General features: G+C 49.7%; 2 protein-coding genes across 3 annotated transcripts; one reads left to right on the plus strand and one right to left on the minus strand.

Moving 5' to 3' along the window:
- Positions 1-5: 5 nt before the first annotated feature.
- Positions 6-3,920, plus strand: POLR2F (RNA polymerase II, I and III subunit F). The gene is made up of 5 exons (XM_021553960.3): positions 6-120; positions 228-297; positions 419-549; positions 2,040-2,111; positions 3,683-3,920. The coding sequence occupies exons 1-5, from the start codon at positions 101-103 to the stop codon at positions 3,771-3,773; spliced, it is 384 nt and encodes a 127-aa protein (XP_021409635.1). The 5' UTR covers positions 6-100; the 3' UTR covers positions 3,774-3,920.
- A 3,071-nt stretch (positions 3,921-6,991) lies between these two features.
- Positions 6,992-17,464, minus strand: SOX10 (SRY-box transcription factor 10). Of its 2 annotated transcripts, XM_021554030.2 has the most exons (4): positions 17,304-17,464; positions 15,637-16,090; positions 9,783-10,048; positions 6,992-9,452 (listed from the first exon to the last, which is right to left on the minus strand). In XM_021554030.2, the coding sequence occupies exons 2-4, from the start codon at positions 16,044-16,046 to the stop codon at positions 8,737-8,739; spliced, it is 1,392 nt and encodes a 463-aa protein (XP_021409705.1). In that variant the 5' UTR covers positions 16,047-16,090; positions 17,304-17,464; the 3' UTR covers positions 6,992-8,736. The 2 variants fall into 2 exon arrangements, with proteins under 2 accessions (XP_021409705.1, XP_021409704.1); XM_021554029.2 differs by lacking the exon at positions 17,304-17,464 and having other exon boundaries at positions 15,637-16,568.
- Positions 17,465-23,241: the final 5,777 nt, after the last annotated feature.

A 23,241-nucleotide genomic window follows, 5' to 3' on the forward strand; every position in this document is an offset into this window, starting at 1 on the left:
CGGTCGCCAGGGCAACGGCCCGCGATGACTTCCGGCAGCGTCACGGCGGCGGCCGGAAGCTGCTCCCGGGAGCGCCGGTCCGGAGCGCCCGGCGGGAAACATGTCCGACAACGAGGACAAGTGCGAGCGGGGCGGCGGGCGCAGGGAGGGAGGGAGGGAGGGAGGGAGGGAGGGAACGGGGTGGCGGCGGCCCGGCCACAAGTGCGACGCGTGTGTCTCTCCCGCAGCTTTGACGGGGATGACTTCGACGATGTGGAGGAGGACGAGGGCCTGGAGGACCTGGAGAACGCGGAGGAGGTGGGTGCCGCTCGCAGGGCCGCGCGGCTGCTGTGGCTGGGGTGGCCTCAGCGGCTCCCCCCACACCTCAGGGCCTCGGTGGCGGGTGCGGCTGAGCAGCGGCGCGGTCTGTTTCTCCCAGGAGGGACAGGAGAACGTGGAGATTCTGCCCTCGGGAGAACGGCAGCAGGCGAACCAGAAGCGGATCACGACCCCCTACATGACCAAGTACGAGCGAGCCAGAGTCCTGGGCACTCGTGCCCTGCAGATAGCGTGAGTATTGCCTGCTGTGTCCCCAGCACTGCTGCAGCTGTGCCTCCTTTTACACTGATTAGAGCTTTCCTCTTCCCTTAAAAATTCCCAGGTCTTCTGAATCCTTTGCATGACTGCCGAGCTTGCATGTCACCCTCTGGTCAAACTGAAGCTTACTCTTTATTGCACCTGAAGTCTGTGTGTCTCTCCTTGCCTGAAACTGTACTACGCGTGCACAAAGAGGGAGCATTCAGTAGCCACAATGAGTTTTCCTAGATCACGGGCAAAATTACTAGGGAATGGGACAAGACAGTTCTGGTTTCTGTCTTTCTTCAGAGAGTCAGCATGGACTTGAGAGTTCGTGACTGGTTTGTGAAAGGTAATGTTTGAGATAGAGATGCTTCAAAATAACTTCAGTTGATACCTCAGGGCTGTAGGAATTGGGAGTGAAGAAACCAACCTGAAATTTGTTCCAAATGCAGTTGCATTGTGGGTAGCTGTAAGGTTATTGAAGTATTTGCAATAAAAAGGCCTTATTTATAATAGACAATAACATTTAAAATTTACTTTAAGTGCTGTCAAGGCTGGCTGCTCTTAATTCATTTGACTTTTTAGATTTGTTTTAATAATAAATATTTAAAATGGTGTGCTTTTTGGGAAACTACCTTCTGAGAGAGAATGTTAGACATTGGCAAGGGTTTGAGTTTCATCTTGTTTATATCCACCTTCACAATGAGGCTTCTCTTGTGCATCATTTAGAAGCTCACAGGCAGGCAAGCTGTTCTTTGCACAGCCTGTGAAGCTGTGTTATGCATGTTCTTTCAGTTGGTGAGAGGCAAGAAGAATGGGGGGAGATAAAGGCTGTGCCAGGCCTTTAATCCACTCTGGCACTTGGTTCTGCTTCACCAGCAACTTCTACTTTCAGAACCCAGACAAGCAGCAGCTCCCATGGCCTCACCCACACATAACATGAGCTTTCTCTGCCACCACTGTCCAGGTCATGGGTGTAGTCACAATCCTTTGCAAAATGCTGAGTTTTTTCTTCCAAGAGGTAAAATGCCTTGTAAATCCAGCCCTTCTCTTCTCCTGATCGAAGCCTGGGAGCTGTGAGCAGGTCAGAATGTAAACGATGTGTTGGAGCTGTAGAAGGTCTGCTCATTTTACAGCAATTGCAACCTTTTAATTGGATTAATTTTAGAACCATTCTTTTCTACATGTTTAAGTATACAGCAGAGGGCGACTAGGAGAGTGTGGATTTGACCAGTCACTGAGCTTGAGCTGGTTGGCAGACCCCTAGGGATGGGAGAAGAAGAGCACTGAAGTAAAAGTTTGGTCTGTAACCATCTGGGGGAATTTTCTCCTTCAAGGGCACAACAGAGCAAATCAGTTTTGCCAGGATAGTGTCCCACCCCCCTACTTCATTGGCTGTTGTAGAGGTGACACAGGTAAGCAGGTGTTTAACTCTTCGTTCTCTGTGTTTTTGCTCAAGTGGCTGTTGATGTTTTTCTTAGGATGTGTGCCCCTGTGATGGTGGAGCTGGAAGGAGAGACAGACCCCTTGCTCATTGCCATGAAAGAACTCAAGTAAGTCACAGATTTTGTACTGATTTCTGTAAAGCCAGCAGTCCTCTCCTCATCCCAACATGTAGCAGTTTGTTCTAAGACAGCGTTATTTTCCATCAATAACAGTGAGCAAGTACTATAGTTGCCTTTTCCTTTCTTCATCTTGTAGTTTCTCCACAGCTGCTCTCTCCCAGACTACTTGCTCCTGCAAACTGATGATTACGAGTGCTCTGGACCTCTTCTACTTCATGTTCCCAGTATTATTTATTTCTGTGATGGAATCCCAAGGTCCTCATCTTTTGGGAAGTGATTTAATTTCCCAAATGGAATTGTTTTGAAGCAGCCAGCTGAACAGAACTGTGTTCAAATGAAGTGCTAGCAAAAATTAAAATAAGAGTTAGGCTGATGAGAATGTTTATTTCCTGCACCCTTCCGTGCTTGGCTTCTTGTCCTTTCCCCCTGCTTACAGAAAGGTGAATAAATCCTTTCTGACTGCAGCAGAGGCAGCTTTTGGATGACCACTTGCAGGCCCACTTTTCCACAGCAGAACTCCCTGCTGTCCCACAGTTTTCCTGCACAGTCCAGGTCACATGCAAGCAGCTGGACACTGTTACTGATTAGGTCCCTGTCCTTAAACAAAATTATCCCCCTGCTTCCCCAGTTTCTCAGTGCACGGAAACTGCTCTTGCAGATTTTTTTATCTATGACAACTCCCTTTGGGTCATATTCCTGTCAGATCTCTGGGCTCAGACTGAGTTGCTTCTGGTCACTGCCTGTGTGCAAGTTCTGAAAAGTAAGTCAGTGTGGTGTGTCCTGTTCTGTGCCAAAATTCAGTTGTAATTCTTGGCATCGGGGAGTTACTTTACTACTGGAAAAACAACCTCCCTGAATGTAAAGAAGTTGTGTTACTTTTCAAGTCTGATACAGTTAAAACCTGATGCCCTGGCTAGATTCCAGACTGGCTGATGATGCTTTGCTGACTTAAACTTGCTTTCATGAAGTTAAATTGTATTCAGAATTTTCTTGCTCTCTAATCGGAAGGACTATGAGCAGGTGCTGTGCTCCACCCCAGCTGTAACAGGTTTTGGCACCTGAATAGTCGCTGTTTCATGTATCCTTCTTGAAATGTATCTGATGCTCTCAGGATGCAAATTTCTCTGTAAATACCAGTTTGCCCTGGAAGTTCTCAGAATTCTGCCACTAAAAATAGTGTTGTGTGGGGAAAAACCTTCTGTCAAACAAGGAGTGGATTTGTTCTTCAAATCCCTGGATTTATATTTTTCCCCTGTACCAAGGTTAGATGCTTATTGTTGCCTCTTAACGGGTTCAGAATGCTAGGCTCAATTCTTGCAGGAGCATCAGAGGTCTGAGAGGTCTTGGGTGTTCGTAGTCTGAGGGTGCTGAGTGCTTTGCATCTACAAATGACGGAATTTTGTTGGGACTTCGCTATATAGTATCAAACACTGGTGCTGCACAGCTCTCAGTTAAATCTGATGAGCTTATTGGAGCCACCAAGCACCTCACTTCCATCACCTGCTGAAGTGATACGGTGGAGATTCTGACATTTCTGTTCATCTCTCTCTTCCTTTCAGAGCACGCAAGATCCCCATAATCATCCGTCGTTACCTTCCAGATGGGAGCTATGAAGACTGGGGTGTGGATGAATTAATTATCACAGACTGATCAGATTCCAGCCATTGTTTTTGGTTTTGCATTTCCAGGGTTGTTTCTAATTTTGGGTAGTGTTTCTGTAAATAAATTCTAGATCTCCCTATTTTAAATTAAATGTATTTGGGGTTTTTTGCCCTCTGATTTTCTCTTTCAATCCTATATGTCTGAGAGATTACTTTCTTAGCTGTCTCCACCAGTCTGGGTATTTTTTTTTTTTTTTCTCTGTGTGTCATGTACTGTATCAGTAAGATTAGGGAGCCGAATGCAATGCTGTTTTTTCAGCTTTCTTACACTGTTGAAGGCCTCGTCTTTTAGTTAGGCCAAAGTGTGCAGTAACTCCCTCCTCTAGAACTGCTCCTCCCTGGTTTCAGGACTAATGCCCAATTAAACTCCTGCTGTACAGAAATGCTCCGGCAGGTACTTTGGCTTCAGAAAGACTCCAGCCTTCAGCCACTGTCCCTTCTTAAAATAGGAGTGCTGAGACACCTCCATGGCTTCCCCCTAGACAGTTGGCCCTTTGTGCCCTGAACAGGTTGCTGTGGAAACCCCCAATTTCCTCTTTGGCCAGGGCTGACTGTGGGGCTTCTCAGGAGTATCGTAGAGCAGCTCTCATCAAGCCACCTATTGTTTCCCTGCTCCCTTGCTGCTTATCAGAAGTGGGGATCCCCTTTCAGTGGCACTGCCCCAGCCGGAAGCGCGGCCGCCCCTCGCTGTCCCACCAGCTCAGCAGGTGTGGGTTGTTGTTGCACTTGCTCCTGGTGCAGCTGTTCTCTGGCACACGGTGGAACTGAGGTCCTGGGGATGGACAAGCCATCTCAGTTTAACATACCCTGATGATTCTTACAGTGGCACAACTGCAGCTAAATCCTAGACTTCCTTTGATCTATATTGTGGTGAAAGATCAGTCATCTGTCCCCTTCAGGTACCTGCACTCTCACCTCTGATGTGCTGGGAGGTAATGTGCTTGAGTCAAGAGTTGGGTGGATGCCTTACAGTCTGCAAAGGCTTCCAGCCAGCTGCAGATTTTCATCACTTCACCTAGTTTTTGTTTCTTGATCTGTGTACTTCAAGGTTCTTTCTCTGCATGTGGAAGATCTGAGCTTGAGCAGAACACACCAAATTTTCTCAATTATCTTGCTAATAAGATCTCTCAGAGGTTTTGGTTTCTATTTTTAAAGAGAAGAAGGAGGAAGGTGCACCTCACCTATGGTTTCTGCCTTATATTTTTTTGTGCTCTGGTCCAGAAATAATATTTCTGACTAGTTTGTGTTAAAGCTTGTACTTATATATATAAGTGATCATGCTCCATGTGTGGTTGGTGCCTGCGCATGAGCATCCATGTCCTAAAGGGAATTTATACCCACCTGCCTGGGAACTTGGCTCATGTAACAGCCATGAATGTCATTCTCTTACTGCTTCCTGTAAAAGCACCAGTCTATCATTCCTCTCTTGTTGTGCACAGGAAGGGCTGGTTTTGGAGGCAATAATGCAAGAGCTGAATGGGTCCCTGGGTGAAATGACAGGTCAAAGGGGATGTGGAGACGTTTGCAGGTGCACGGAGGGGGTTGACTGTGAAGAACGCAAATGCTTCCTGGTCCAGGCCACCCTTACCAAGAAAAGGTTAACTTGCAGCACTGTGGCCTTCAGCTTTCTCCCCCCACCCTCAGTGGAATCCTTTAATCACGTTGGTGCGGTGAAATTTCAGCCCTGAAATGGTGCCTTTGTGCAATCGTTTTGGCGTCTGCCATGGAGCGCGGAGTCGTTTTCTTGTCCTTTTTTTTATTTTTTTTTAAATGGCTTCTTTGTTCCCTACTGGACTCCCCTCCCCAGCCTTGCATCTGTATCAGATACAATTAAAGGGATAGGGAAGGATGCCGGGAGAGCTCCTACTAGGCTGCAGGAGGAGTGGTTAACCCCTCTGTTACCAGTGGTATTCTCAGTACTGTCTTACTTGCAACAACCCCCCTCTATGAGAGGCTTCTCCTTCCACTGGTGAATGGTTGAGGCAGAGCGCACTCACTTTCCTAATTTGCTTCTTGAAGAGCTGGAGTACTTATGTGATATTAAGAACTTTCTTTTCCTACTCTTCTGTTCATCCATGTTGTGTCACTTCTCTCTCCCACCCCTGTAATCAGCTTTCATACCTATAATTCCACCATGTCTTCCCTTCCTCCCTACCTGTGCTTCTGACTTGCTCAGCAGTGCCCTTCTGGGCTCTTCCCACAGCCTGCGATTTGAGGTATAGGTTTCTCCTCCTCTCCATGAATGGTCAGTCCTATTTTGCATGGAATTCTTTACCTGACATCACTATTATTAGATTAATTAAGCTATCATGCTGTGGATGCTCTTGGCCCTATACAGAACTTCATCCAAAGAGTGCTATGCTTTTTAAAAAGCTTTGAACATTCCACAGTTCCTAGATGTTCTGCTTACTCTACTCACCCATAAAGTGTTTAGTGAACAGGAACTCACTGCATCTGCTCACACGCACCAGCGTTGAAGCCCTTTGGAATCAACTTGTAATTGTTGGGAGTGTCTGTGGTAAACGGGCTTCTATCGTTCTGCCTCAAGAGATGTTCTTAAGCAGAGTGATACCTGCTACACATTCTTCTTTCCAGACAGGTTCAGTTACCCTCCCAGGATCTGACTATTTACAGAATATCTTCTTCAACAAGTGAGGAAGTGTATGCATGTATTCTGGAATATACTCTGTGTGTATGAGTGTTTGTGTTTAGGTTCTTGCTTGTGGGAGGCAAGAGGGTGGGGAGTTGAATTTTTACAGAGGAATTACTGGCTGCTTCCAAAATACACGAATTTGGGGGGGGGGGGGGAAAGATTTTTGAAGGTATGTTACCTGCTACCTGGTCATAAGTAACCAAGATGAGAAATCCCACACCTCTATCCTAGAGAGCATTAGTAATTGCACTAAGAAATTTTTGGGTGAAGCATGTGCAAAATAGTACTCTTGATAGTGTGTGCTGTATCTCATATGAAGAACAGAAATCAGTGTTAGTGCTTTTCTCATGGAAGAAATTACTGGAGGTGAGGTGTAAACAGAAGGTGAGTTTCATATCCATGAAGAAGTCTAGACAGCCAGTCAGAATTGTACCTGTGTCCTCTTCCTGAGAGGCAGAGGAAGGCTGTGCACAGGATTTGTGTGTGACCCATCATACATGTGCTGGGGGAAAAAGCAAGAGACTTGCAAGGAAGAGGTCGAAGAAACCCAGACATGTGAAAATGAAACTTATAAGTTTATTATTCCATATGTTTAATGCAGAGTTAATGGTGCTAGGATGGCACAGAGACTGAGGAAAGGGAGGTAGGGGAGGAAGGTGCTACTTGCATAAATAAGGGGACAGGGCTGGAAGAGGTTACATGCATACGGGGAGCAAACATTCTACGTGATCTTTTCAGACACCACAAGGATAAGTCATCTGTAGCTAAGGGAGGCAGGAAGGGCACCTGACAGTCATATCAACAAAGGGATACAGCAGCACCCATCACAGTCCACATTTAGTTAAAGTCTCTTTCTAGACTGGAATATGCATTGAAAAGTCCCACAGTATGTCTCTGCAATCAACTGCCAGGAATCATATTTGCCTGTGGCAATTTTTGTGCCAGTTCAGTCCCTGGCATGGCAAAACACCCCAGCCCTAGAGGTGACAAAGGAGAAGCAAGCAGACTATCTTCAGATGCTGGGCTGAAAAAAGAGGTTGATCTCTAAGAGATAGTTACTTCCAGTTTGAAACCCAAAGACATAGAAGATTACTTTGCACCTAAATATGCTTCTTTCATCATCCGAGATTGGGTCTGTATCTACTTTGCTTAAAGCCACAGGAGTATCTTTCCATTCTCAGCATAGATGGGATGGAGGTGTTGGCTGACTGGGAGACATGATGGACGAATGAGTTCAGCCTGGGTTTGGAGTGGGAGCTCAAAGAGTACTGGAATCAACTTGGGGTGTTGACAAATGCATTGTAGCTTTCTTGGTGCCTCTTCATTTCATGCAGACACTGTCAGATATGGAAGAGCAAAGGCCAGGTTTGCTCAGAGGTTGTTTGGGGTTCTGAAGAGATTAGAAGAGACTGGGAGGCCAGAAATGCCAGACATGAATGATACAGAGTAATTTTAAAAAAGGAAGATTCACCCATAGCACCATAATGGTTCATTGGTCCTTCCCCACCTCTTCTCTGCCTTCATATATGAACACGTGTGTGCACACAGGCTGTGATACAAGTAATGCTAAGACTGACCCCGCTGTTCCCAAATCCCACGTACTGTTCAGGCAAGCCTTCAAATCTCCATTCTGGGAAGAGTGTGGGATTAAACAGAGGCAGGATGGTAGGGAGAGGTGGGGAGAAAAGCTAGGGTGCGGCTGTGGAAATCAGCAGGGAAGCAAGCGTAGGTTGGTCTTCCAAGGGGTTCAAGATTCATGCATGTGTGAATCTTAGGCAGGACTGCTGCACAACGCTGATTGCAAGGAAGCCGGCCATACCATCCTCCCTAGTGCTCCTTCCGTGACACATCTGCCGAGGCTGAGCGACCACCCAATACCTGCAGCAGGTGACAAAGTGTTGGCCATTGTGGCCTGTTGGAAACACTTGCAAACTCCCTGGAGCAGTGTGGGAGGGGAAGGAAAGGACAGTCTCTCTCAATGTGCAGTCCAGGGTGCGCACAAGAAAACCCACCACATACCAGTCATTCCATGTCTAGAATCCTCCTCATCTAGAAGGCCAGTAAGGCATCGCAAGCCAGCCATGTGGCCTGTGTGAAATTGGTAAAGGGCAAAAGGATGATAAACCTTCCTCTAGGTGGGTGTGCCAGCAAGAGCTGGGATCAAGAAAGGCACTTTTGTATGCTTGGTGGGTTCTGGTGGCTGGATGGCACTGAGTGACCTTGGAGTTCGGAGGCTCTTCTGCCTGTGCTGATTCTTCGGAGCCATTCCGTCGCTGCTTCGGTCACTGTTCCCCATTCCCTATGGTCTGGAGAGAGTTGTGTACACAGGCTGTTCCCAGTGTGTGGGGCTATGGGACTGTGGCACGGAGGGTGCAGGATCAGAGATGGCAGTGTAAAGGGGACGTTGGGAAGGTCCCATATAGGAGAAGGCAGAGTAGAGGCCAGAGGCTTGGGTGGAATGGCTGTAGTAGGGTCCTGAGGGCTGGTGGTCTGGGTAGTCAAACTGTGGCCTGGAGATGGAGGGGAAGGCCGAGCCATAGTGGGGCAGACTCAGGGATGTGTAAGCAATCTGGGAGGTGGAGGGCTGGTCAGTGTAATGGCCTCCAGGGGTGGACCCCTCTGTTTTCACCTGGGCCTTTGAGTCCACCACCGATGAGGTGGCGGTGGACAAGGAGACTCCATGCTGCTTGGAGATCCAGGCAGAGTGTCCGCTGGCCGCAGCCAGGGCGCTCCCGAGGCCGTAGCCAGCAGCAGCCGCTGCTGCATAGCCCCCGACATGGCCTGGGTGACCAGCGTGTCCGTTAGGCGGCAGGTATTGATCAAATTCATTGACATCAAAGGTCTCCATGTTGGACATCACCTCATGGCTGATCTCCCCAATGTCCACATTTCCAAAGTCAATGTGTGGCTTTCCCCCTTCCCCCAGGGAACGTCCTTCTCGTTTGGAATCGGCTTTGCCTGCCTGCATCTCGGTCTTAGGGGTGGTAGGAGGTGTGGGGGGCCCATGGCTCTGACCTGCAATGTGAAGAATATTTTGAAAAGGAAAAAAAGAGAACAGGTGAGTTACAGTTTTATGACTTGCTGTATACACAACCCATCTCTGTTCTTCCCAGTATTCCAGCAGCTGTTTAGACAAGAAATAGACAAAACCAAATCTCTATATCATCTTGTGGAAAAAAGGGAGGATGCAATGATATCTTGCCTGACTAGAAGAATGCAAGTGCCTCTGAAACTCAGGCATGTCCCTGTACTGCTGATACCAGCAGTCTGCTGGGTCATGAGTAAGGTGTGAGCTTCTGACTTGGCTGTAGTCTGTCAAGAGATTCACTGAGACCCCAGACTCACCTGAGGAGTGTTCCGGATGACCATCAGACATGGGCGACCCTTCGCCGGGATGCCTGTGATCCAGGTGGGCATTCTTGTAGTGGGCCTGGATGGCAGCAGCCCCACCAGCCTCCCCTTCTACCTGGCCTTCACCCTCGCCCTGTGTGGCCTTGCCATTTTTCCGCCGGCGGGGCTGGTACTTGTAATCAGGATGGTCCTTCTTGTGCTGCATCCTCAGCCGCTCCGCCTCTTCGATAAAGGGCCGCTTGTCGCTTTCGTTCAATAACCTGCAGAGACCGAGGTGGTAAAGAAGAGGGAAAGGAGTGGGGCAGGTCCATCAGAAAAAAACACCTATGCTCAGTATTGTGGCATAGGGTGTGTAAATCCAAATGCCAGGATGTTGCCCCATGGAGGGTACTTCCCAAAACAATAGGACAAACTTAGAGTGTTTCCATGGAGACAGCAATGCTTTCCTTCTTCTCCTTAGTCATTTAACCCTGCCACCAGTTGGTGCCAGTGCTGGATGCCCCTTCCCCACCTGTGTGATGCTTCTCACTTGAGTAAGTCTAACTTACCCTTTCTTCCATTGCCAAAGGGCTAAACGCAGGCTTTTGTAGTTGTGTTAAATAAGTTTGGACGAGCTGCTTTTAAAAACTTCAGGAAAATTAAGGGCAGTTGCAATTGTCCTTTGGACAAAGGTAGTGTACTCCCTGTAGTGCTGAGTGCCCCATATCTCTTGCTTTTCCCCAGACTATATTTGTTCCAGGTTAACCTCACCCCTTCTATAGGCTCTGCTCCTAGTTTGAGGCTGTATTGGAGCACCAATAGCAGCAATTGATATTGGCTCCACAGGGACCATGTAAAGCAACCCTTAGTCATCTTGCAATATTCTAAAAGGGAATTTGGAAGTTTGGAAAGGGCTAGAAACCCTATCAGAAAGAAAATTTGGAAGGGCTAGAAACTGTGTACTCCACTATTCCTGGAGCTCCTCCTCACCTCAGACATGGATAATGCAAAAGGTTGAAGCACAAAGGACCAGCCTTTCTTGAACTTGGCCAAGCAGTTGTAAAAACTTTAGCCGCTAATTTGCTGGCTTTGTAGAAGTAGATGACCCTTAGCCTCTGGATGAAAGGGACGGCAGAAATGTAAGCTACTTCTCTGTATTCCTGCTAGATCATGGGCTGCTCTAGTTAAGGCTCTCTGAGGAAATGGTGAAATGCACAGGCAGGATTCCTCAGAGCACTTGAAGAGAAGATCAAACTCATTGCTCAAGCCTTTTGCAGCATTTCAGCTGGAAGCACTTCAATTTCATAGTATGATTTTCCTCCTCATGTTCTTGTGACTCAAGGTCATCCTGCCTCCAACCAAAAACTAGTACTCTTAGAAGGGACTTGTCTTCTCATGACTGGGAACTCCAAACAGCCATTAAGAATGGCAGGGCTCACAAACAGCCAAAAAAAAAATCAATTTATGTTATGTCCCCACTTTTTTCTCCCCAGCAAAAGATCTACATGGCGATGGGACTGTACCAGCATCTTGGCACCCCCGAAGCCCTTAGCACTAAAATGTGACCAATTCTGTTTAGCTGTAGGCTCTCAGGAAGATATAAAGGTCAGAACTGACCTGAAAAACTGAAGATGAAGAGGAGGTATGCTCAAGGAATACACAGGTAAATCTAGTGGGTGATCAGATTACCAGCAAGTAATGGGTTGGTCTCTAAACACCCTTTTCCCCCCTACGCCTTGTGCATTGCCTCGGCTGGTAGACAGAAGGTGTGTGGCATGGTGCTGTCCTGGGTTCACTCCAGTCAGCCTGAGCAAGTTGTGGCCACACACCACATTCCTCCACTGCCTTAATCCTGGAGATTAAAGCAACTGAGCTACCATCCAGCACCAGCTTTCCTGTCTCCCTCCCACCACTGTATAGCATGCTCACAAGTCCTAGAGGGCTCTAATCCCTCAGCCTGTGCTGCTCCAGAGACCTGCAAGGGTCAATCCTCATAGGCCTTGTGGACTGGGAGCAACCTTGCCTTGGCAAAACCTTCATCCTTACAGAACTTGGGATATGGAGAATTAAGGCAAAACCTGCAAAGCTCAGCCTCTGAGATCTATCTTGTGGATGGTGTGAAACAGAGACATTGGAGGATACACAGGTGTCAGGTCCCTGACCTCTGAGCTATGCTGAAGTGCCTCACCTCCTCTCTCGGTGACAGCAGCCCATGGGTAGTGCCACCAACAGGATGGAGGCAAGTCCACTCCCCACATCTTTGCCTTCTCTCTAAGGCTGCCTGCTCCCTCCTCCCTCCCACTGGGATCAGAATTCAAATCAGCTTTAGCAAAGTGAAACTGGTGCGAGCAGGCAAAGGCCAGGAGATTGGGGGGATTTGGATTTCACTTGCTTCCTGCCCTCCCCCTCCTGCCCCCCACGCTCTCTAGGCCATAATGCAAAGGAATCTCGCACGGGCAGAGAAGTTACGGATCACAGAGCAAAGCCCTTCATGGGGCTTATCCAAGCCTGACACCAAATGCTCACCCCTGAGCCAAGGGGAGAGGGGCAAGCATCCAGCGCCACGCTCTGGGAGGAGAAAGAAGGGCTAAAACCTTCCTGCTTGCCTCTCAGAGCCTCCCCGTCTGCTGCCTGGCATGGCACTGCTCCGTGTGCCAAGCGCCTGGCTCAGCAGCCAGAGGCCTGACCCTGGCTGGGGGCTCAGCTGCAAACAACTCGGTGCGGTGATGGGCTTGGCCACTGGAGCTGATGCAAGGCAAGCGCTGGCTGAGAGCAGAAAGCAGCCCTCCTACACGTCCATGGCCCTAGATTTTGTGGGCATGAACTAACTCCCTGGGTGTTGCCACCCTCACGCAAAGATCCCTCCATCAGGGCCCCTTGCTCCTCCCTACTAAGCCTTCCTCCCCTTCTTCCCGTGCCTCCCTTGTTTTCAGCCCTGGAGGTGGTGCTGGCTGGCATTTTGGCTGGGAGTCATGCTGACATTTTCAGCAGCCAGCCTCCATTTGAGAGCTGTTCCCTGTCCCACCCTGGGAAAAGAAACCATTCAAGGACAGATTTTGTGACCATCAAGCACATAAACTCTCCCTTCTTTTTTAGTATGTCCCATTTATTGTCTACACCCATCACACACCCTAATGGGTACAGAGTGGAGAAAACGGATGGGGCCATAAGCCCCCTGGCATCATGTTTGGGGTCAGACAGGTAATGTGGCCATCAGGGCATATCCTGCAGCCTCTTCCAGTGAGGGCTGGTGCCTGTGGAGGACATGGCGGTGCAAATTCTGGGCTTTAAAAAAGTCCTGGGCTGTTGCATCCTATTTTTCAGGTGCCTCTCAAGATTTTCATCCTTTTCCATCCCCACCCAGTGCCGATTGCTGGGGATGTGCTTGGTTTAATGGTGGTCTGCAGGGAGTCCCTGTGGTCACCAGCCTTTGCCTTTAACCCACATTTTATAAGCTCAGAACAGCCAACATTTTCCAAAGCAACAAGCCTTGGCAGTAAGGTTTCGGTGGCCCCCTTTGCAAGGACATTCATCAAAAGTGTGAGGCTAAGCCATCCAGAAAAAAATCCTGTCTGCTTGCAGCTGTACCCATGTGTAGGAGCTATACCTGGGGGACAGTGTAGATAAGGCAGTGGGAACCTCAGCAGAGGAAGCCCAGCCACACCATGACTGGAAGGCGAGGCTCTGGACTACTATCCTGGTAACCTTTGGGCCACCTCCTCTGGAGTTTTGTGATTGATATTTCCCCCCAGCTTCACAGAAATACACATACATACGGCCAGATATTGACTGTATCCAGCTTGCTGTGTTGTGTGATCTCCGTAGGGGCTGGCACGGCTCGGAGAGCCTCAGCATGCGCTAGGAAAGGAGATATTCAAGAGAAGCACCCAGCTGGCAAACTCAAGAGCTTGCAACAACCCTGGGCCTGACCCCACAAGCTTCTCATCTGAGCAATGCTACCTGCCTGTATTGTGCCCCAAGAAACACACAGAGACCTTGTCCATTGTCTGGTGGCAATGTCCTGCTGCTCTGAGTCCCATATGGCCAGCAGTGGGGGCCATGTCCTGGGAGCAGGGAGGCATGTGAGTGCATGACTGTGGGCATGGGCTGGGGGCTCTGTCTCCCTGTGCTCTGAGTGCAACACCTATAGAGATTTCACTGCTCTGCTATATTTTCTAGGAAAATGCAGCATCCGGAGGGAGACACCATTGCTCTAAAATCTGGCAAAATTTTGCAGTAAAGGAGTGATATCTTGAAATCAACATTTCAGGAACAAAAATGGTGGGTCCCTGCCCCATCACCCCCTCTGTTCAACACAGCTTCACAATCCAAAGGCTGGCAGCAGAGCCCCAGGTTAAAGCAAGTGCTGTGGTAAAAAGAAGGCAGAGGAGATCCAAGCAGGAAAGATCAGATGAGACATTCACAATAAATGCTCTGCCTTTGACTTCCCAAAGAAATCCCTCTGCTGGGGTTACATTAGACACTCAGGAGTCACGGTAAACAGGCTGACATAGCAGAGGGAGAATCTAATGCCCAATGGGTTGGTTTCTTGTGAGCTAGGCAGTTTGAAGCCAGGAATTAATAGCTGCTACAGAGAGTGTGTTTTGAAGCTTCTGCTTCAAAAAATGTATCTTGGCTCACCCAAAACTGAGGGCTTCCTCTATGAAATGGTGTCCGGGTGTGAGAATGAGATGGCTGTTTGCATGAGCTTTGGTTTGCGTTGGTTGGTGTGAGGCAGGGGGCTGTGCTGGGGACTTGTGGCAGAAAGTAGATGGGGTTATCAGTGGAGAGTGTCTGATGGGAAGGATGCGGCACAGCCAGCCTGACACGTCTGGCTCCAGCACAATGGCTCTGCACACTCATGGGCTGGCTGCACTCGATGAGAGCAGCCTATGGATCTGCTAGAGGAAGGAGGGGAGGCTACTTGAAGGACCCGGGATCTGCACAAAGTGAAAATAGGTACACAAACTGGTGGTGCTAAAGGAGAAGTGTATGTGTGCTAGTGAGAAGGGAGGGCATCCCTCTGGGTGCAATGGAAGATGGGGTTTGTTTGAGCCAGCATATTCCAAGAGAGCCTGCAAAGGCTGGAACTCTTGCAGGTCTCTTCCTCTCTGCTAAGCCTCAGCCCCTGTTTCTACCTGTGTCTCTTCTTGTCCATCTCACTGCACTTGCGTGGCTTGCCAAAACTGGGACCATACAGGGAAAGACGGGTGTCAGGCTCTGACTGCCTGTCTCCTTTCCCCTGACCTTCCTTCTCAGATGTAAATTGGTTTCCCTCTTGCTTTGTGGCACTGACCATAAAAAAAACCCTGTTAGTGCTGGGATCTGAGTTCAGACAGGTTTGAGGCAGCCACCTGTGACTTAGTTCTTAAGTCTTGAGCTCAGCCAGTTTACTGCTAGTGCACAGCTGAGCCCTACAGGGAAGGTGAGCCAAGAAAGCAAGATCTCCCCAGGCAGTCAGGCAGGGAGGACCAGAATGACAGTGTCCCCATCAGGAACAATAGGGAAACATAGTAGGAAACACATGGAAAGGGCATCTGCCCAGGACAGAGGTGAGCTCTGCTGCGGAAGAGCTCCCTACATCCAGCCACCACTCTAGCTTCAGTCAACAACTGTGCCTCCTGTGAGGGGGTTCACCGCACAGAAGTCCCCTCAAGGGACACCCCTTCCATCCTGCTGAGTCTCCATCCTTCCACATAACTACACAGTCCTCTAGAGGACACCTCCAGACCTCAGCCAAGAAGACAGAAGGCTGACCTAACGTTTTACTACATATGGGTGAAGTGGCATCCTGTTGCCACTTTTCTCTGGTTTTCTGTTTCTTTTTAACTGCTTTCTTACCAGCCCACCTTCCACCAGTCTCTCTTACCTCCAGAGCTTCCCCAAGGTCTTACTGAGCTCGGCGTTGTGCAGGTGCGGGTACTGGTCAGCCAATTTCCTCCGGGCAGCCTGTGCCCAGACCATGAAGGCATTCATGGGCCGCTTGACATGGGGTTTGCTCTTGTTACTTCCATTGACCCGGACGGGCATGGGAACCAGGGTCCAGTCATAGCCGCTCAGCACCTGGCTGACTGCCTCGCGAATGCACACCGGGAACTTGTCATCATCCGCCTCTGAGTCTTGCTGTTCCTTCTTCACCTTCCCCATCTCCCCATTCCCAGAGCCACTGAGGTGTGGGGAGTTGTCTGATGCCATGGAGGGTCCTGGGGAGAGGCAGTGGTGGTCTTCAGAGCCCACTGGGCTCATCTCCACCTCTGAAAGGTCTTGGTCGTCAGCCATCGTTGCTCTCAAGCCTTCCCTCTTCCTTCTTGCTGTCCTTCTCACTGGGGAGGGAAGGGAGGAAGACAAAAACAAAGGAAAGATAGGAAAAAAGGAGGAAAGGAAAGAAAATGAGAAGCAACCACCAAATCTGAAAGGGACTCCAAGGTCTCTGAAGAACTGACCACGAGACAGGGGCTGCTCAATTAAAGCGCAAGCAACGCAATTGCTGTGCACACCGCAGAACCCGTGATCAGTGGGGGTGGGGATGGGTCGGGGCCCCTGATTAATTGGGATATTGCTCCCTATCTCTGCAATCATGTGAAGCTGACATGTGGGGAAGGGGCTGATGAAGGTTGGGGGCCTGAAAGGAGAGAGACATGCACCATTCTGCCTGGGCACAGCACTCCACAGAGGAGTGGAATGTGGAGGACAGCCACCAAACTTGTGTGGGGAAGTGCCCCTTTATTTCAAAGACACACAGTGAAATGTCTGGGGGGAAACAAGGGAGGGGAAGCACCGACACCGTATCTATAAGCCAGAAGGGACTGATACCCCAGGTGCCAGGGAACCTGAGCGGGTGGCACCACCACGCAGAGAACCAGCCCAGGCCTGGGATCCACACCCAGAGACCCTGATTCCAGCTGTGAGAAAGTGCTTCTGCGGGGACATTTCATCCCACGTTCTCACAGCTGATAAACCAAAGGCATAAAATACATCTACACTTCATACACACACACCCTCCAGTATATGCGTATGCATACTCACATTCATGTATCTATATCTGTATCTGTATCTCTATCTCTATCTCTATCTCTATCTATATCTATATACACCCAGACAAAAACACAACCAAGTTTAACTTTGAGACAAGACATAGCTTTGGGTTGACTGTCCCATATGCTCCACCTTTCTCCTTCTGTTTGCAGTCACCTCTAAAAGTCCCTGCTGCTGTGCAGCAGTTCCCCCCTAAGAGAAAGAAACACTCTAAAAATAAAGGCCTCTCTATACTCCCCATCTAGAAATAAATTTAAAAAAAAAATGGAAGAAGAAAAAATAAAACAAAAAAAGTGATGGAAAAGCATGCCTCTGGCTTAACCGGAAAAAAAAAAAAAGACAGTGCATAGCAAGAGCTGCTGTCCCTCTAGTTTCGGAGGGCAACACAGACTTTTGTTTGGGAAAATGAAAAAAGGAAAAAAGGAAGAGAAATAGAGCAGGGGGGAAAAGTGTGAACAAAAGTGTGTGTGTGTGCAAGCGAGCTCAGGTAGGAAAACTTACATTGCTGGCCGGTGTGCCGTGCAAATCCTGCGAGGGCTGTGATTTGTATCCCAATAGCCCCCCTGTTCTCTCTCCCAGCCCCAGTGGTGTCGGGGCGCGCAGCACAGGGAGGCTCTCAAGCGAGTGCCATTCCTGGAGGGAGGCTTGGTTTTTACTAATACCCCGGCTGGATGTCTCTAGCTGGCTTTGCTGCTTAGCACCGGGGGAGGGAAGGGCGGAAGGTGGAGCCAAGCACTCCTCAGAGCCAGAACACGGTCAGCCAGGGACGGCGGGGAGGGGACACAGGCAGCCCCCCACCCCACCTCAGGCACCAGTACATTCCCTGTTTTCCATGGTGCCAGCTTCTTCATGAGAATTGCTGGCATTGCTGCTCTCAGTGGCATGGCCACCCCAGATATGGTGCTGGAGGATTCAGCCCTGGCAGGTTGGGGTGGTGGGATGTTGGAAGGGATGTGGGTGGTTTGGGGAGAAGGATGTGCATCCTCAGGATGGGGGGTCCTCCTCCTTCTCCCTGATATCATGGTTACTCCTGAAGGATCTAGCACTCCCCATGTACTGAGTCCCTAGTCCTCATCACAGAGTCGCATGAGGATTTCTCTATGCTGAAACAAGTTGACCTGGGACCCTGGGTCCAGGCACTGTGAAAAGGGCATCATTCAGACCTGTATCTGCAAGGTAGGGAAGGGGATGCAGGGGATCAGAAGTGTTCTGAGGGTGAAGGACATCAGGTCCAGGGAAATGCCATGCTGCTGGACAGTGGATATCAGTTTGAGCCTTCTTAAGATTTTTGCACTCTAGGGATGGGCTCTGTGGGATCTTGCCAAGACAAGCAGACACTGCTTCCTCCAGCATTCTGAGCTGCTCCTATAGGCAAATGTGGTCTCACAAGGAAAGTGGGGTTTCCTAATGAGAAGGACTCTCACATTTGCTCATCCTCATTCTTGCCGCTTGTACACTGGGACACGTAATAGATCTCAGCTCTCAATGGTTTAGAATGCTCTCCCTTACATCATCTGTTTTCCAGCTCACTTCCCACATGCCTCTGGTAGCTGGTTTCTTCAATTTCCTTTGTTACCAGGGCTTGTATAGTCCAACACCAACTCTGCAACCATGAGAAGTCATCCACAAAAATTCTGATGATCTCCTATGGTAGCAATGAGATAAACCCAGCTCCTGCCCCAGCTCCCTGCTGGAGACCCGAAAGACATTTCAGTGCTAAGTGAGAAAATACAAAGAGATTAATGCATATGACCCAGGCAAACAGTTTGGAGGGATTTCAAGAACATTTTCTACTTCTATAACTGATATTCACTCTCCAGAAGCTTTGTGTTAGAAAAACCCAGAAAACCACTGGCTGGTACCACATGAACTGTGAGGGAACCAGTGCCAAGGATGGTGCTGAGCACCTGAGCTAAAGCCCTTAGAACAAACCTGTGGGACTGTTTGCTGCCCCTGCAAACTGGCTGACAACTTAGGGCTGCTTCCCTGCATGCCTGGTGCTGTCTGGAGTAAATAAAGCTCTGAAACCATAGGGTGGCTGCAGAGAAAACCTCACTAAATCCCAGTGAGAAGCCTTTACTGACCAGAGCTGGGAGGGCAAAATGCCCATACCACTGGGATCAAGCAGGGAGCTCTGCCTAAACAGGCTGCTTGCACCCCACAATAAAAAATAACTGTCAAGGGATCATCTCCTACCTTTCTTTTCTTCAGTATTACCTACTCTGGAAAAAAAAGATGGGTTCAAATACTTTTCTTCTCATTATGCCTTTTTCCCTTTGGAAGAGAGGAATGTGAGTGTCTTTTTGATGACAAGAAGACCCAATGGAGATCCTCACACAGCAGTATCGAGGCCCTGCTTTCTTGGCCAAAGCAGCAGCTGATCAACCTCAAGTCTTGCCATTTGGGATGAGTTTTCTCACCAACAGACACCCCAGCTGTAGTTGGCACAAGAAGAGGACTCAAACCACAGATGGGCAATTTGGCAGCTCACCCTCAGTCTGGCATGCAGATGACCAGCAAAAACAACTGAGGCAAGGTCAGTTCCTTCTCAGTTGTCTGTGGCCCACTGGATCCAGAGTCAGTGATACTGCAGAGCTCATGGCACCTTCCTCCAACCAGTAAGGGTCATCCTCAATCTACAGGGGCCCTGCATAGGAGTGTAGGAGAACTGGAACTGGAAATTTGGTCTCCTACCCCTCAAGAAGGCAGCCTCTGCTGAGAAACACTGCCCTGCTTGTTTCCCTGGCTGCAGCCAACCTCCAATCTGAAGCAGGGAGGGAGAATGACACAGAAAATAGCCAGAAAATGGTGTTTATTTGCTCTCCCTTCAGGTGACCAGTTCCTGTGGATTCCATGGGAAAGAGGCAGTGTGGCAGAGATTTCTTGTTTTCCTCTGGAGTGGGCATACAGGGTGCAGGGCTTCACATGGTAGGGAGCGATAGGCCAGGGGTCCTCTCGTGTTTTGCTGGAGAGGATCCCCAGTCAGGAGACAAAAAAAAGAGCCCCACAAGGCACTGAGTACAGTTTACAGCCTGCTCAGCTCGCACCCAGAGTGCAACAGGTAAACTCTGCAGGGAGAACAACTCCCAGCTAGGCAAGAAAGGAATCAGACCTAGAAGGGATTTCAGCAACCTCCAGGGCACTGGACCAGTGTTTTTCCCACTGCTCAGCATTCTTGTCAGAGCCTGCTGCCAACAGCCAGGAGCCAGTCTGTGCCTTGTTGCAGAGCTATGGGTGGCTCAGCTGCAGAGAGGGGTATCCTCAAAGGAGTGTGTACCAGCCACACAGTCTCTGCAATCTCAGTGTCTCCTTGTATTTACATGTTGAGTCAGGTGCTTTTCCCCTCCATTCTGCTTTTCTTGTATTTTGTCTCCTTTAGTCCTGCCTCCACGTTTGGAATTCTCCTTTATTTTGCAGTTTGTTTACCCCTTTTTTCAGCCCCCTCTCAGAACACCAAGTGTTTGTATATCCTTGTCCAAGTCTCTTCCATCCACGTGTCCTGTGTTCACACCTCTCCCAAGGATGATAGAAAAGACACCCTCCTCCAGGCTGGCTGCTTGGTGAGCAAGGAGCATCATTGCAGCAGCACCTGCTTGGTAGGGTTTCAGCAAGAGGACCACATTGGTGGGACACCTCCTCCACCAGGGTGGGACTGTGGAGGTTTCAGGGGAGGGGTTTTGCTAGATGACACCTATCCCCTGCACCTGTGGTGAGGGAGGAGTCAGAGGGGAGAGCCTGTCCACAGCAGAGGAGCAGCAGGATCCCCAGCACGAGAGCCAGCTTTTGTCCCCTGCCCAACTCGGGGGCACAGCGCCGGTATTGTCCCAGGACTGCCTGGGAAAATGGGAGGGGTTCCCTGTGAAATCTTTCCATACAGTAAAACAGCGTCACAGCTGGGGAGCAAGGAGGGGACGATACAGACATTCGAAAAAATACACATACACACCCCCCAGCCAAACAATACCCACAGTGTGCTGAGGGAAAGGGAGACCCATGAATTGGGAGTTTGATAAGGATTTTCTCCCGCGCGCGCCTGCTCTCTCAACAGCCCCTTCAGTTTTCCCAACAACCCCCCCCCCCCCCCCCCCTTCCCTTTCTGGCTTTCTTGTTTGGGCCTTAAACAGTGCACAGTCTTTGTTCAGGATACAGGTGAATGACAATCATGTGATTAACACACACTCACACACACACACACACGCACGCACATAAAAAGCATTTTAAGAGCGTCCAGCTTGTTCCAGACCCAAAGACGGGAGAGGAAGCCCAGGCTAGGAGGAGCTGAGGCGGCAGCAGTGGCCAGGATGGGGACAGCCACTGGGATGGATGAGCGGGCACCACCTCCTCTTTGCAAAATCCCCTTCTTGTGGAAGTGGGCACGTGAGACAATGAGGGGCAGGTGGTTGGGGGGGTGGGGGAATGGTCTGGGATTTGGGGGTGGGAGGGGGTCTTGCACCTGTTGTCTTCTTGCCTGTGCCAGGCAGGTTGGTGTGGATTTGCTGTGGCTGTATCCCCCCTGTGATGCTGTGGGAAGGACAGGGAATGGTCATAACAGTATCACGTTAGGGAGGCAAGCTAGATATCTTACACCAAAGCCAAACCCTTGTCCTGCCCTATCTCCAAAGTGGAATTGCATCTTTGACGGCATGAAGCTTGCTGCTGCTGCCTGACATGGATGGTGGGCATGACTTGGTGAGGAAGAGGATGGGGACAGCCCTCCTACTGGAAAGAGGGTCTGTCTCCCTGCCCATGATGGAGAAAGAGGGAGGCAGAGGACCAGGCAACCCAGTTGGTCATGGGAGGGTTGAAGATGTCAGGGACAGCTGACCCACACTGGAAGTCCTTCTGTCCCAGTCAGAAATAGTATACCAAACATCCACAGTGCATGTCCCCTTCGGTGTGAAGATGCCACTGGGCCTTATCACACCTCATCATCATCGCCATGGGATAGCTGGGAAGCTCATTACTCAGTCCTGGGGGCGAGTAGAACCTAGTGGCCAGGTGGCCCCCACAGAAGAAGTAATGAGAAAATTGGAAAAACTAGAAAGTTTCAAAGCACTACTCTTTTATTTGATGATTGCATAAGTGTGATGCTCTGAGAAAAAAAAAATCAGGGAGGAGCAAAGGGAAAGACCACTATAATGTCTGGAAAACCTGTGAGTCTGCAGATGGTCTGACTCGTGAGACATCATGGGACATGACTGATGACAGCCTGAGAGAGATCAGGACCAGGTCGTACCCTTTGCTGGAGCACCCAAGCCCAGCCCTGTCTCCACCACTTCCTCATGCCCTTCTCTCCAAATTCCTCTCCCATCCAATGTCTTGACTGCTCTCCCAGGCTCCCAGAGTGTGGGTCATTTTCAAGGCTTGTCCACGAACAAGAGGAAGCAGAGGGTCCCCGAAGGCCATGTTGGTGTCACCCTCCTCAATTCTGTGTCAGCCACACTCTCCAAAGAGCCCTTTGATTTGCCTTGTGCCATAGACTGCCTTCCAGCTGAGAGCTGGGCACAGAAACCACTGCTGGGCTCTGATCTTCATCGCCCCTCACTGTTCTTGGCTGACACTTCCACTGTTTGTCCTAGACCCTTCCAGGTGCCTCTGAGCTTCCAGTTGATGGACTGGTTGTTTGCAATTCAGCCTGAGGAGAAAAGAAGTGGTGTGGGTCAGTCAGGAAATGCAAAGTGCTGCCTGCAGCCCTGTGTTTTGGCAGCACCATACAGCATCCATGTGGTAACAGGATAGCTGCAGGGACTGTGCAGGAAGTTTTGCCATAGGATTTCAGGGGAAACACAAGGCAGCCAGTGCCTGGAGTTGTTTACTGGTGGACTGGGCTGTTTGACAATCCAGTGTTCTGTGCAGGCAGCTAAAGAAATGTCACTATCACAGAAAATCCTTCTCCAGGATTATCATTCTGCATGGGCAACAAAGCCTGGATGGTGCTGGTTGGTGCATAACTCTGCACTCCCATCACCTCAAGAGGGGGTGGGAGTCCTCAGGAAGTTCTCTGGGGACTGGGTCTGGGATGTGGTTGCAGAGTCCCTCCTGGCTCCAGAGCAGGAGTAAAACCTGTTCTCTCTCCAAGGGATGCTGCGGGATGCCACATGTGCAGGATACCACAATGTTGCTGCCACTGGTGTATGGCCTTGATGTGGCCAAGCAGACTTTGCTCAGATGTATTTTTTGATCTAAAGCAGTGGATTACAGTGCCAGCTGCTCCAGAGAGGAGGTGAAGGGAAAACCTTGTGGAAAGTAGGGAGGAGAATAATTTGTGAACATTGCAAAGATCCCAGGCAGCTCTCAGCCTGTCATCTTGGCCAGTCTAATGTTTCATGGGCACGGCAAGGACCTGTGATGGCTAAACGGGACAATTTTCCTGCATTACTCAGGTCTGGGAAGATCAAAGAGGAGTGGGGCAAGCATGTCTGTCTGCTACCTGCTTTGA

Source organism: Lonchura striata, chromosome 5 (assembly GCF_046129695.1).
Source record: "Lonchura striata isolate bLonStr1 chromosome 5, bLonStr1.mat, whole genome shotgun sequence".
NCBI lineage: Eukaryota > Metazoa > Chordata > Aves > Passeriformes > Estrildidae > Lonchura > Lonchura striata.